Source organism: Vicugna pacos, chromosome 35, assembly GCF_048564905.1.
Source record: "Vicugna pacos chromosome 35, VicPac4, whole genome shotgun sequence".
NCBI lineage: Eukaryota > Metazoa > Chordata > Mammalia > Artiodactyla > Camelidae > Vicugna > Vicugna pacos.
In genome coordinates, this window is record NC_133021.1 from 25,139,614 (window position 1) to 25,154,946 (window position 15,333).

The 15,333-nt window shown below is 40.2% G+C and overlaps 1 protein-coding gene across 1 annotated transcript in view; it reads left to right on the forward strand.

Annotated features, from left to right (window-relative positions):
- PIP4K2A (phosphatidylinositol-5-phosphate 4-kinase type 2 alpha) overlaps positions 1-15,333 on the forward strand; it is a 166,288-nt gene that overhangs the window by 113,006 nt on the left and 37,949 nt on the right. Inside the window, exon 5 of the mRNA XM_072955146.1 lies at positions 11,874-12,020. Within this exon, the coding sequence (XP_072811247.1) occupies positions 11,874-12,020 (147 nt within the window). The remainder of the gene's footprint in view (positions 1-11,873; positions 12,021-15,333) is intronic.

The window sequence follows — 15,333 nt, forward strand, 5'->3', positions numbered from 1 at the left end:
GTGGTGGTAGCCTTCAGCAGGTCGTACAGCAGGAACCGGGACAACTGTGTCACCTCGGGAAATCGGAGTCTTCAGGGGGTGAATCTGACCGCTGATCGCAATACTGCAGCAACCACCTTCAGAACTGGTGGTTAAACCACACGCTGAAACATACACACACACTGTTGCTTTAACCAGAGGATTCTCAAAAGTGTTCAAACCATCACATCAAGCATCAGCCTCTCCAGGTAGCTGCTTCGAAGGCGCTGCTCACTTGGATTTGCAGGCTCTGGGCTGTCTGTAGAAATGAGCTTCCCTACCTGGCGGGTGTGCTTTCTGCTGAAAACTTCAGGAGTTATTTCTTGGCACTTGCTTATTCTTCTAATCTCCCCAGAGCGTGATCAGCTGTGTTTTGCTTGCAGTGAGGTCTGTAAATATCTCTAAGCTACATTCTGTTTCTGGAAGCTGGGGGCTGCCCCTGATTTGTTTTTGAAGAACATGAGTCTGCCTCTAAATTCATTTAGCGTCTAATAAATCTTCTATAACACCTATTCCTTCTGAAATCTGTGCTCTGGTGCTTATGCTGTGCCTATTATGAAGGAGATTTTAAAGTACTGGGTTAGTCCCCGTGAGTGAGGGTGAAAATGCTAAGGCATTGGCTTCTGAATGAATTGAATTACAGGACGCAGCTCTCAACCATCCACCTTTTCAACTGAATGCTACTTCATTGCTCCCCCTCTGGAACTTAATGTCGTACTGATGCATTCTTTTTCTACTTTCCTTAAATTGTCTCAGAACTTTCAAAGCAATGTGATGCCTCAGTGACTGATGAAGACATATTATTCCGATAAGTGACTATGATATACCATTCTAATAAAACGTGACATGCAATTCAGACATCAACTTCTTGATGACATCTTTGAGTTCAGACTTTTCTGACTTTACAGAAACCACAGTTTGAGACGTTTCCTCTGGGGTACTTACTGTAACTGAACGTGCAGATCTGACATATTAGCATTACATAAAATACGTTAGCGATCACAATAAGTCTATTAACATGCTCTGTGGGCTGTCACCATACTAAATAATTTCCTTTCATTCCACTCCTACAAAGTGGTTATTTTCTTGGTATGTTCTTTATCCAGGAAAAAAATCTCATTTCTTCAACATCTATATTTTTCTTTCTGCTAATAAACAGTATTTTAAATATAGTTAAAGGGTCTCAGTGTTGCCCTTACAACAGAGTGTTGCAGGTCAATTATTCTTCAAAAACAAACTCATAGAAAAAGGGATCAGATTTGTGGTTACCCGAGGTAAGGGAATTGGATGAAGGCAGACAAAAGGCACAAACTTCCAGTTATAAGATAAGTAAGTACTAGAGCTGGAATGTGTAACGTGATAAATATTATTAACATGGCTGCATGTCATATGAACATTGTTAAGAGAGTAAATCCTGAGAGTTCTCATCACAAGAAAAACATTTTTTTCTTTGTCTTTTTTTTTGTATCCATATGAGATGAGGGATGTTCACTAAACTTACTGGGGTCATCATTTCATGATGTCTGTAAGACAAGTTACTATCCTGTACGCCTTAAACGTGAACAGTGCTGTATGCCAATCATATCTCAATAAAACTGGAAGAAAAATTTTTTTTAATAAATGGAGTCTTAAAAGATTGAGAATCACCATTACTAATACGATTTATTAAAGGACCCTAGGTTGAAGGTCAGGAGACCTAGATCCCGGCTTGTCCTGAACTGGATGCTGAAGCAGTCTCTGACCCTCAGCTTTCCCATCTGCATTTCATTCATTCACTCATTCATTCGTTCATGTGTTTACTTTATTTTTAACTGAAGTATAGTTGACTTACAATATTATAGTAGTTTCAGGCGTGTAACATAGTGCTGTGGTATTTCTGTAGGTTACACAGCACACAAGGTGATGATAATATTGTTGACCTTATTCCCTGTGCTGTGTGTTTACTAACTGACCTAATTCCACAGAGGCTGTCAGGTGGCTTAAACTACTTGTAAGATTTATGTCTAGTCTTAAATGTTTTCTGTCTCCTCCTTCGGTGATGACTGTCAGTTCTTCTGTTTCTACTTGCTTTTTGTTGCTTTTCCCTTCTAATGTGCTTTTGTTTCTGTACTGTCTAGTCTGGACAAGTCATTAGGCTGATTCAAATTGATTGATTCAAATCAACTTTGAATTGATAATCTAAATGGTCAAACAGGTGGGGCAGGCCCTCAGGGAGGTTGTCTCCTGTGGAGTAAACTGGACGGACTTCCTGGTGGCTCTGGTTACTCTGTGGCGCTTGACTTCTCTTTTTCCTTCTCTTTCACTGTGTTTTGTCTTAGTGAAATAGATCCAGAGCTCTATTCTGGAAGGTTAAAATTACGGTAAGGCCAGCCTATGGAGAGCAGAACATTGCCAGATATTTGAATAAATTCTTCCTGGGATTAATCTGATGAGCCAAGCTCACCGGCGGCACAGGGTGGCAGGTGGTTCAGAACCAGGACTCTGGAGGGAACTGCTTTGTCCCCACCAAACGGGGGACCTTGGGCAAATCACTTAACCTCCTACACCTGCTTCTGTGTCTCTAAAATTTGGATAATAGTACCTCCTTCATTCACTGTCATGCTTATTATGTGAATTGATGTTTATAACCTGCTCAGAGCAGTGTCTGCTGTATGATCAGTGCTGTTATGAATGATTGAATCACCAAAAACCTTTCTTCCACATACTCACTTTCCTGTATCTCAGTGTTGAAATCATTAACTCTTTGGATCCACTAGGGGGCCTGGTTTCTAGTACAGTGTTGCACTGATGCAGAATCATGAAGATTCAAACCGGCCATAGGGAGTTAGATGTTTCCCAAGCTCTGGAATCTTGCCTTAGTCTTCACTTGTGGTGCAGATCCTACCCCGATTTCCACTGTGCGCCAAGAAGGGAGAGCGTCATCTTTCAGACCAAAGGGAAATTTATCTTAAGCAGAGCAAAATTCTGTAGGTCTCTTTTCCTTTTTCTCTTTTCTATAGTTGGGAAAATAACTATTTTTGTTCTGGTGTAAATATCCTTTTCCTCAAATTTCTGTTAGGTTAGACAAACTCAGGTCTTATAAATAATGCTTATCAGCCGATTCACTTCATAAAGCAGAAAAGCATTCCAGAAAGGAAAAAAATGGTCATGAACCTACTTGAATGTCTTATTTCTCCTAAAGTGACTGATTTTTTTCTTTCCTTACTGACCTGAATTCATTGAGAGTTTTAGTGTCATGTGGCTTCAGTTTTAATTAAAATTTAAAGTCAGCGTCAGTAAAATTTTAGAAATTTTAGGGGAGGGAACAAGTTCCAATGTAGATGATCAAGAAATGCCTTATGAAAATGGCATTAAGAATTATCTTTAAAGGTTTTGAAATGTAGGGTTTAAATTTGTTTTTTATTTCAAAGAGACAGAATTGACAAACCGACAAAATTAAGTAACTTAAAAATCCTTTCTTACCTTTGTTATTTGGGAGACGATTAGTAACTTGAGAGGAATCTAGAAGTCAGCCTAAAAATCTGAAATCCTTGTTGAAAAAGCTAGCTAGTACCTCACCTTTCAGTAAGGGTTTGGGGGTGAATGTTTGCCCTTTTTGGACCCTCCCTGGAGTACATCTTTTTATCCTCCCATGAAGGACAGTGGCAGTCAATGGCCAATGAATAGGGACAAACTGAAAAAACAGGCACTGTAAAAGCTAAAAATTAAAATTAAAAAATGGAGGGTGTGGTGCTGAGAGAGAAAAAGTCACACCCTCCCTCAGGGCTTCCCAAGCTGCTGGTTAAAGACAGAGCAGCGCGCGCCGGGTGAAGTTCACGTCCTGGCTCGGCGGCGCTCCCGGGAGATGCCGACAGAGCCCCGCGCTGCAGCGCGGAACCTGCTTTCAGGAGCAGGAGGAATGCTCTGAGCCTGCTCTTTTGGCTTTTTCGTTCTCTCTGGAGGAGAAGTCTGTCGAAATGTGCAAAGTACACTGACGCTTTAGGCCCCAGAAGCACCTGGAGCTGTGCAGTAAAGGCCGCTCCCAGCAGAGCCCCTTGGCCAACAGACGCAGCACATGCATTTCTTGCTTCTCTCTTAGAAATGTCAGGAAGATGGTTGACATCTCCATGGTCCCTGTGGCCCGGGGGGGCACCGCCCAGCCCTGTCCTCTGCACACTTTTCCTGCAGCAGATTTCCTCCAGTTTCTGGAAACCCCGACCTCCTTTTTCCTGCCTCCCCTCCTCTCTCTTCTGTCTTTCTAGCAGCTCTGGATGTGGCAGCCTCCTTCCTCCACATCTCTTGACCTTCCTTTCCCATTTTGCCTCTGCAAACATCTCCACTCAATTTGGGGTAAATTCCTCAGCTGAATCACCCGCTCCTAATGCTCTCTTCAACTGTTCTGTTGTCTCCCCCGTCTAGTGATTTTTTTTACTTCAAAAATACGTTTTTCCTTCTAAAAGTTCCATTTTAAATAATCTCATTTTTTGTTATATGCTCGTTTCTGAAATTGCACACTTTATTTGTTTGGATGCTTTCTGCATAGCTGTGCACATTCTGTTTCCGGCAGTCCTAACCTCTGCCATTCCTGGGGGCCCTGAATTTGTTGCTTCTGGTGTCTGCTGACTCTCAGAAGTGGCCAGCCCAAGCAGAAGGCCACGCAGAGTGTGGGGTTGGGATACTGGTGAGGGATGGAAGCTGGTGCGGGAAGAGGAAGGAAGCAGGGTTGGACCGGGGGTGGGAGAGGGCAGCCTGCCCGGCATGTCCCCCAAGTCGCAGGCTACCCGGTGGGGGCCCTTTGGGGGTCCTCCTCCCAGAAGATGCCATGTTGGGCCAAAGTGACAGGAAGGCAGACCCAGAGGGAGCTGTGCCCACAGCTGGGCACACCGCCTCCTGGAGCACGTCCCCACCATGATGCTTGGGGCAGCCATTCTGCATTTCAGTTCTAGTCACTGAGTGAACGGCATTGGCTGCATTTATGATAGTGGTTTTTATAAAGTCATTTCGTCTTTCACGACGATTTTATTTATGGGTCTTTATTATGGTATAACAAACAGAATTAGGAGCACCAGTTTGTGCATTCAGGTGTAGCCGACGATATTTCAGAAAGAAGACTGTTTGTAAATAGTGCAGAGGAATGTTGGTTCCTTTTAAGCCTGATTTTATTAAGTTTAAGGAAAGTGGTAAATTTTGTTGTTACATTAGCTTAAATGGAGTCATTTTTGACTTCTTACATTCTTTTTTGACTGCATAACTATATGAAACCAAAATAAATTATATTAACTGACACATCATTATCCCAAAATATCAGTTCAAGGAATGTTTGGATTATTTGTTTGGTCATTCTAAAACAAAGCAATTCTGAATTTCAGGCTGGCTTCTTTCTTTCTTTTTTCCTTTCTTCCTCCACCTCCCCCCCCCATAAAGAATGTTGTTGGAGGGATCTGTAAACATAGTCAGAGGCACAATAAGGATTACAGATAATTTAACCTTTCGAAAACATTAACTGAAACAAGACTTTATATTGAAGTATTAATTTGATGCTATATTAAATTGTCACTTCAAGCCTTTTAAAAAAAATGAGTGAAACATGATAATAACAGCAATTTCCAAGAGCCAGAGCCCAGGTTCACGCTATCACACGGAGATATAAATATTTATCTGTGGCAGTGCATCACTTAGAATCCTCTCTGCTGAAACCTTCAGTCAGCTGTGAATCCTTTAATGGCATTTCATTTTGCACAAGAGCAACAAATGGGGGCTTCATAAAACTTTTTATGCTTGTTGTGCGCCCAAGAGCAAAGGAAACTCAGATCTCCTGGCCTTTGCATTTTATGTTTTAAAATTCCGATTTCACCACATCAGTTCATCATTACATTACAATTCTGACAAGCCAGTAACACAGGGAAGAGTTGTAAGGGAGACTAATGAAGAGAGAAAATTTGGCTCTATTGGTGACACCATGGAATCATTTCCAAGAAGATTTTTTTGAAGACAAAAAAAAGTAAAAGCCGTTAGTGTTGGAAACACAGGTTACAGACATTCCTGGCAGATACAAGTATCTGAGAGCACTCCTTTAAAAAGCAGAAGCCGCTGCTTGATAAATAACATTGCGAGGGGACACGGGGCGTCCAGCTACAAAAATGCAGACGTGAAAAATAGTTAATAAAAACAATATTTTAAAAATGCAAACGTAGGTAATGCAGTGAGTTTAACGCTGAGAATGTGGACACGGATTCCAAGAATGCTTGCGATGGTTTTACCTCCAGGCAGTGAGGAGAACTGATAATCATCACGGTCGCTGTTTACAAATTAGGGACCAACTATTCCATGCCTTGTTCAGATGAAACCTCTGTGAAAGCCGCCACTCCAGGTGCCAGATAGACCTTCCCTGTTTGATGTGAGAGAAGAGCTTGGCTGCAGGTGACCCAGGGAGCCCGGGGAGGGGGAAAGAATAGGCAGGCTTTGTGCGGCATATCCGAGTGCTGGGGGAAAGGGCTGGGTCTGAAAGGATGCTGTGCAGGACTGCACAGCGGGGCAGAGGAGCACTCCTCTCTTCTGGTGTGTGTGCTCTTCAGTCCTGAGCCACGCGCGGATGACCAGCGCTGCCGAGTGTTTGGTCCATTTGTGGCCTCTCATCTCCCATCGGACCTCCGGGGAAGGGGCTACCGGGTGGCAGGAGGGCAATGCACCTGTTGAGCCTGTAAACGGAGATACTGACACAGCAGGTCGGGAACAGCCGCGTTGACTGTGTCTGTTGCCAGTGGGGGAGGACTGACTGCCTTGGAGCCACATCCAGAAGGTGGTAGAAAGTGAAAGAAATATCTTCACCATATTTCTCCATTTTTGTAATCTTATAAAATTTTGTAAAATTAAGCATGGAGAACGGAGGGAGCAAATGTTCACCCTTAGACTGTCTTACGAGAGAATCAATGTCACAAAGGAATTAACATGCTGAGGATGTTTTTAACTGTTGAAAAGAGAGAGGGTGCTCATGCCAAAAAACCGATCATGATACTGTAGTGTCACCAGTACATCCTTTAAAAATAATTTCGAAGCACTTATTGACGGGTGGTTTTGTTAATTTGACAGTGATGTTTTTCAGCTTTTGAAGGTGCTAGATTTCTGATCCTGAAAGCAACATAAGTGAGAAATAGAATTTTTTAGTGTTTCTTTTATATTTACAAAAATATTACCTTACTTTCTAAACAGCTACATACACACACGTGCAACATTTTTCATTTTTGGAGTCCTTGTTCTATGGAGATTTTAGGAATTCCAATGCATTTAATTTTTTTTTTAATGGAGACTGAGGATTGAACCCAGGACCTCATGCTTGCTAAGCAAACACTCTACCACTGAACTATACCCTCCCCTCTCCCCATCATGTATTTAAAATAGAATCTGTTTCTCGGGGAGCATTTTAGGAATACAGCAGGTGAAAACCTGCCTCCCTTACCCTTGCCCTGCCTTCCTGTCCCACCCCTTACCCCAGGGTCTTGGTTTCATCCTGCTCCTGCTTGAGTCATCGGCAGTCCCCCCAGTGCCATTTCCCTGATTGTCACATCCTTCACAAAACCCCTTTGTGCTCAGTACTAATATTACCCACTCCAAATGCAGAGACACAGAGAGGTTGACTAATTCACCCAAGGTCACACAGCTAGTGAGTGGGGAGCTGGACCAGGAGGGCTTGAGCAGCATGATGTGGCTGTGAGCTTACAATCTCCCCAGATGTTTGTATGTGTGTTGGGAAGGGGTTGGATTCCTTATAGATGTGCCCACTGCTGCTAGGGTTTGTGCACAGCATTTCCTGGGTCAGCTGGCAAAGAATCCGAGAGGATTCGTTGTTTGGGCTTTCGAATCAACTCCCACATGCAGGGACCCCCTCAATCTACAGTACGGTGGTCCCCCACCGGTGGTGTTTGTAGACCCAGTGAGCTGTTCCTCCACTGAAATGAAACTGTATTCTTTTCCAAGTGCCCCCACCCAGAAATTCGATTAATGGGGAGAATTTTGTCTTCTGCGAAGTTTTCACCCATAAATGCTTTTCTAAACCTTTGCTCCCAGCTGCTGCTGGTCAGCACTGGTATCTAACAGGACAGGCTTTTTAGGGTTGTGGCTTTGGACATATTTATAAACTCAGGAGTTTTAAGTTTATGAAATCTGTATTTTTCAAGGTGTTCATCAAAGAGCCTTATAGGTGAGCCTTCCCTTTGAGAATGAGTGCATGTAGAAACTTGATGAAGTGGATCAAATGTAATGTGTTTTTAATACGTAGTAATGTATTTAAACCTTAAAGATAGAGGTGGTGTAGAATGTGATCTGTGTGTTTTTCCCTGGGGAAAAAAAGCTTGTCAGTGATTTTCTGTATAGTATTCAGGTTTCTTTGACATGTTCATCCACGTGAATAGTGTTTAGTGTCTACTCTGTCCCGTGGCACTCTGTGGCTCTGGACAGATTTTGATCAAAGACATCTCTTACCATCAGGACTTTTAAAAGAGAGACCGTGATGAGCATAATCTGAGCAGAACAGCATGAAGGGGAGGGAGATGGATGGTCAGACAGAAACCCATGGGCTCCTACAGGGCAGGAGACATGTCCTGTCGGTCCCAGAATCACCTGCGCAGACCCTCCCTTCAAGCAGACCACAGATCATGTCCGGGGTCAGTTGGGAGCACAAAGCAGAGAGGCCTAACATTAAAATTTCTTATCAAAGTTTTGAATAAAATGACTATGATCATTGTCCTCTGCCGTAGGAGAAAGAGCACGGGCCAGACACAGGCGTGGTGGGAAGTATTCTGACACACTGTTCCTGGAATCCTCACAATAATCTTCTTGGTAGGAATCATGGTGCTCACTTTCCAACAAGTGGAACTAAAATGACGAGTGCTTTAGTGACTTGCTCGGGACCCCACAGTGAGCGGGTGGAGGTGCCAGGTCACATCTGCATCTCTTTTTGGCTCACGAACCTGTGTTCTTTCTGCAGAGCTTACATGGCTAGACCCCGTAGCCTCCGTGCTTCTAAGTTTTATCCAGCTGTCTCTCTTCAGAAGCACAAGACAACCACTCTTTTTATTTCTTTACATCAGACTGTAGAAATCTTTTCAGCCAAGAGCTCTTTACCACCTGTTTTGTATTAGCAAAACCTACATTAATTTACTAATTTTTTAAGTTGAAATATAGTCAGTTTACAATGTTGTGTCAAGTTCTGGTGTACAGCATAATAGTTCAGTCATACATATACGTGCATAATTTACTAATTTTTGAAAGGAGAGAAACAGAAAAGGTTCCTGTGGGCTGACTTCAAATTAAGAACAGGTTGGAGGTGAAACCCTACTCAGAAAAATCCATGAAATTGAAATACATAACTCAATTATGGTAAGGCTTTTAAAAAGGACAGGAGCATTTTTAAAATCTGCCAAAACTCTGGGTGGCAAATACTGAACTCCTGTACTGACACTGTTAATCTTTTCTTTAATGATAAAAACTAAAGACTTTAAAAAAAATTCTTAAGATGGTTTAGTATTATCATAGTTGACTGTGTTTACCACTAAATAGTTTGAAAGGGCATTCTGATTACTTATTTTTACAAAATGCTCATTGTAAAACAAAAATTCAAGCAGTATAATTTCTTTTTTGAAAAAAGAAGAAAGCAGTTACCCTAAATTTCACCATTACCATGGTGACCATTCTTTCAGATATCTCTGTAAAGAGGCCCAGTGGGTACAGTTTTTACAATTTTGGAATACTGTTCATGATGACATGCATGATGACATCCTAGAGATTTCACACACATGTCATGGGCAATAGTTTTTGAACTCTTCTTTCCACCCCTTATATTTTTATTTTTTTAATTGAACAGTCAATTACAGTGTGTCAATTTCTGGTGTACAGCACAGTGTCTCAGTCATACATATATACATGTATTCTCATATTCTTTTTCATTAAGTGTTATTACAGGATATTGAATATAGTTCCCTGTGCTGTACAGAAGAAACTTTAATCTATTTTTATATATAGTGGCTAACATTTACAAATCTCAAACTCCCAAATTTATCCCTTCCCACTCCCTTCCCCCTGGTAAGCATAAGACTGTTTACTGTGTCTGCGAATCTGTTTCTGTTTTGTAGATGAGTTCATGTTTTTTTTCTTTTAGGTTCCACATATAAGTGATATCAAGTGGTATTTTTCTTTCTCTTTCTGGCTTACTTCACTTAGAATGATGATCTCTAGGTCCATCCATGTCACTGCAAATAGCATTATTTTATTCTTTTTATGGCTGAGTAGTAGTCCATTCTATAAGTATACAACTTCTTTATCCAGTCATCTGTCGATGGACATTTAGGTTGTTTCCATGTCTTAGCTATTGTATACAGTGCTGCTGTGAACATGGGGGTGCATGTATCTTTTTGAGTTAAGGTTCCCTCTGGATATATGCCCAGGAGTAGGATTTCTGGATCATATGGTAAGCCTATTTTTAGCTTTTTGAGAACTCTCCATGCTGTTTTCCACAGTGGCTGCAACAAACTGCATTCCCACCAGCAGTGTAGGAAGGTTCACTTTTCTCCACACCCTCGCCAGTGTTTATTGTTCTTTGTGACTTTTGAATGATGGCCATTCTGACTGGTGTGAGGTGATACCTTATTGTAGTTTTGATTTGCATTTCTCTGATAACTAGTGATTATGAGCATTTTTTCATGTGCCTGTTCATTGGAGAATTGCTTGTTTAGGTCTTTGCTCACTTTTGGATTGGGTTATTTGTTTTTTTCTTATTAAGTTGTATGAGCTGCTAATATATTCTGGAAATTAAATCTCTATCCTTCGCATCATTTGCAGATATTTTCTCCCATTCTGTAGGTTGTCATTTTGTTTTGCTTATGGTTTCCTTTGTTAAAGCTTTTCAGTTTAATTAGGTCCCGTTTGTTAACTTTTGCTTTTATTTCTATTGCCTGGATAGACTGCCCTCGGAGAACATTACTAAGATTTATGGAAAAGAATGTTTTACCTATGTTTTCTTCTAGGAGGTTTATCATATCTTAAGTCTTTAAGCCATTTTAGGAAAACCTAACTTTCCTTTGGAAAGTGCAGTGGGACCCAGTTTATAGAGATCATCTTTTGAGAAGTGTCTCCATCTTGTGGCCTTTTAGAGTATGGTCATTAAAGACTAATAAATTCATGTTGTGTTTTTGCAACTCTCATTGGAAGTGGGGTCCTTGCTAGGGCTTGTCCAGTGGACTTGATGGAAACCAATATGGAGCCAAAGAATCTCCATCTTTCTGTAGAGCAGGAGCGAGCCCTTCTTTACACCACTGCTGTGGTGGGCAGTGTAGCTCGAGACATTTGCGTCTCATTGAGAGGCAAGAAAACCAGGACTAGAGCCCGACTCTCCCAGCTTCTAACACCAAGCTTTTGCCAGTTTCCTCTTTAATCTCAACTTTAACACTATTAAAGGGGCTAATCTTAGAGGCCAAGGGATGCTGCCTCAACCTCATAAAAATCATCATCAGGCCTTCTGAGGAAGACGGACCCCAGGTGGAGTGTGGTTTTACTTTAAAGGAATTACAGAAAGGGCCAGTCACTTGTCCAGTCACCTTACACCATTATGTACAGTTTCTGACTTTACAGATCAGTTCAGAATGTTAGGAAAAGAGTATCTCTACAGATAAAGTTGAATTTTCTTATCTGTGTGTGCACGGTAGACCCATAACTGGTCTTCAGCAGTACAAATTTGGTCATTTTCTATAAATAGGGCATTAATAGTTGTATAAGTCTTTTATCACTTTTTATAAACACCACAGGCAGAAGAGTTATATTTTGCATCTGATCAAACACATTTTAACTAGATCTTTTTTCCCCTTTTTTCTTTCTCTCTGATGCAGTATATAGTGGAATGTCATGGGATCACCCTTCTTCCCCAGTTCCTGGGCATGTACCGGCTTAATGTTGATGGAGTTGAAATATATGTGATTGTTACAAGAAATGTGTTCAGCCACCGTTTATCTGTATATAGGAAATATGACTTAAAGGTGAGATTTTTTTTCATTTTCAATTTTATTAGGTAGCATTGTTAACAGTTTGCACATATACAGTGTATTGCATGTAAATACATATACACAATATACTGCACATATTTTTTTTTTAATTTGTATTTCTCTAATTGTGACCAATGGATATCTTTTCTTTTCTTTTTTCTTTTTTTTTTTTTTACATTTTTATTGATTCATAATCATTTTACAGTGTTGTGTCAAATTCCAGTGTTCAGTACAATTTTTCAGTCATACATGGACATATACACACTCATTGTCACATTTTTTCTCTGTGATTTATCATAACATTTTGTGTATATTTCCCTGTGCTATACAGTGTAATCTTGTTTATCTGTTCTACAGTTTTGAAATCCCAGTCTATCCCTTCCCACCCTCTACCCCGCCCCCCCCCCAGTAACCACAAGTCTGTATTCTCTGTCCATGAGTCTATTTCTGTCCTGTATTTATGCTTTGTTTTTGTTTGTTTGTTTGTTTTTGTTTTTTAGATTCCACATATGAGCGATCTCATATGGTATTTTTCTTTCTCTTTCTGGCTTACTTCACTTAGAATGACATTCTCTAGGAGCATCCATGTTGCTGCAAATGGCATTATGTTGTCGGTTTTTATGGCTGAGTAGTATTCCATTGTATAAATATACCACATCTTCTTTATCCAGTCACCTGTTGATGGACATTTAGGTTGTTTCCATGTTTTGGCTATTGTTAATAGTGCTGCTATGAACATTGGGGTGCAGGTGTCATCCTGAAGTAGATTTCCTTCTGGGTACAAGCCCAGGAGTGGGATTCCTGGGTCATATGGTAAGTCTATTCCTAGTCTTTTGAGGAATCGCCACACTGTTTTCCATAGTGGCTGCACCAAACTGCATTCCCACCAGCAGTGTAGGAGGGTTCCCCTTTCTCCACAGCCTCTCCAGCATTTGTCATTTTTGGATTTTTGAATGACGGCCATTCTGACTGGTGTGAGGTGATACCTCATTGTAGTTTTGATTTGCATTTCTCTGATAATTAGTGATATTGAACATTTTTTCATGTGTTTTTTGATCATTTGTATGTCTTCCTTGGCGAATTGCTTGTTTAGGTTCTTCTGCCCATTTTTGGATTGGGGTGTTTATTTTTTTCTTATTGAGTCGTATGAGCTGCTTATATATTTTGGAGATCAAGCCTTTGTCAGTTTCACTTGCAAAAATTTTCTCCCATTCCGTAGGTTTTCTTCTTGTTTTATCTCTGGTTTCCTTTGCTCTGCAGAAGCTTGTAAGTTTCATTAGGTCCCATTTGTTTATTCTTGCTTTTATTTCTTCTAGGAGAAAATTTTTGAAATGTATGTCAGATAATGTTTTGCCTATGTTTTCCTCCAGGAGGTTTATTGTATCTTGTCTTATGTTTAAGTCTTTAATCCATTTTGAGTTGATTTTTGTATATGGTGTAAGAGTGTGTTCTAGCTTCATTGTTTTACATGCTGCTGTCCAGTTTTCCCAACACCATTTGCTGAAGAGACTGTCTTTATTCCATTGTATATTCTTGCCTCCTTTGTCGAAGATGAGTTGACCAAAAGTTTGTGGGTTCATTTCTGGGCTCTCTATTCTGTTCCATTGGTCTATATGTCTGTTTTGGTACCAATACCATGCTGTCTTGATGACTGTAGCTCTATAGTATTGTCTGAAGTCTGGGAGAGTTATTCCTCCAGCCTCATTCTTTCTCTTCAGTAATGCTTTAGCAATTCTAGGTCTTTGATGGTTCCATATAAATTTTATTATGATTTGTTCTAGTTCTGTGAAATATGTCCTGGGTAATTGGATAGGGATTGCATTAAATCTGTAGATTGCCTTGGGCAGTGTGACCATTTTAACAATATTGATTCTTCCAATCCAAGAGCATGGAATATCTTTCCATTTTTTAAAGTCTTCTTTAATTTCCTTCATCAGTGGTTTATAGTTTTCTGTGTATAATTCTTTCACCTCCTTGGTTAGATTTATTCCCAGATATTTTATTACTTTGGGTGCTATTTTAAAGGGGATTGTTTCTTTACTTTCTTTTTCTGTTGATTTATCGCTAGTGTAAAGAAAGGCAACTGATTTTTGAACATTAATTTTGTAACCTGCTACCTTGCTGAATTCTTCGATCAGCTCTAGTAGCTTTTTTGTGGACCTTTTAGGGTTTTCTATATATAGTAACATGTCATCAGCATATAATGACACTTTTACCTCTTCTTTTCCAATTTGGATCCCTTTTATTTCTTTCTCTTGCCTGATTGCTGTGGCTAGGACTTCCAGGACTATATTGAATAGGAGTGGTGATAGTGGGCATCCTTGTCTTGTCCCAGATTTTAGTGGGAAGCTTTTGAGTTTTTCACCGTTGAGAACTATGCTGGCTATAGGTTTGTCATATATAGCTTTTATTATGTTGAGATATGTTCCCTCTATACCCACTTTGGCGAGAGTTTTTATCATAAATGGGTGTTGAATTTTATCAAATGCTTTTTCTGCATCGATTGAGATGATCATGTGGTTTTTGTCCTTTCTCTTGTTGATGTGATGTATTACATTGATTGATTTGCGTATGTTGAACCAGCCTTGTGTCCCTGGGATGAACCCCACTTGGTCATGATGTATAATCTTTTTTATGTGTTGTTGGATTCTATTTGCTAAAATTTTGGTGAGGATTTTGGCGTCTATGTTCATCAGTGATATTGGCCTATAATTCTCTTTTTTTGTAGTGTCTTTGCCTGGTTTTGGTATCAGGGTGATCGTGGCTTCATAGAAAGAGTTTGGGAGTATTCCCTCCTTTTCAATCGTCTGGAAGAGTTTGAGAAGGACTGGTATGAGTTCTTCTTTGTATGTTTGGTAGAATTCCCCAGTGAAGCCGTCCGGTCCTGGACTTTTATTTGTAGGGAGGTTTTTAATTGCTATTTCTATTTCCTTTTTAGTGATCGGGTTGTTCAAGTGTTCAGTTTCTTCTTGATTCAGTTTTGGTGGACAGTATGTTTCCAGAAACTTGTCCATCTCCTCTAGGTTATCCAGTTTGGTTCCATATAGTTTTTCATAATATTCTCGTATGATATTCTGTATTTCTATTTTGTTTGTTGTAATTTCTCCATTTTCCTTTCTTATTTTGCTAATTTGTGCTCTCTCTTTTTTCTTTTTTTGTGAGTTTGGCCAGAGGTTTGTCGATTTTATTTACTTTTTCAAAAAACCAACTTTTGGTTTGGTTGATTTTTTCTATGGTCTTGTTAATCTCTATTGTATTTAATTCCTCTCTGATCTTTATTATTTCCTTCCTTCTGCTGCTTTTTGGG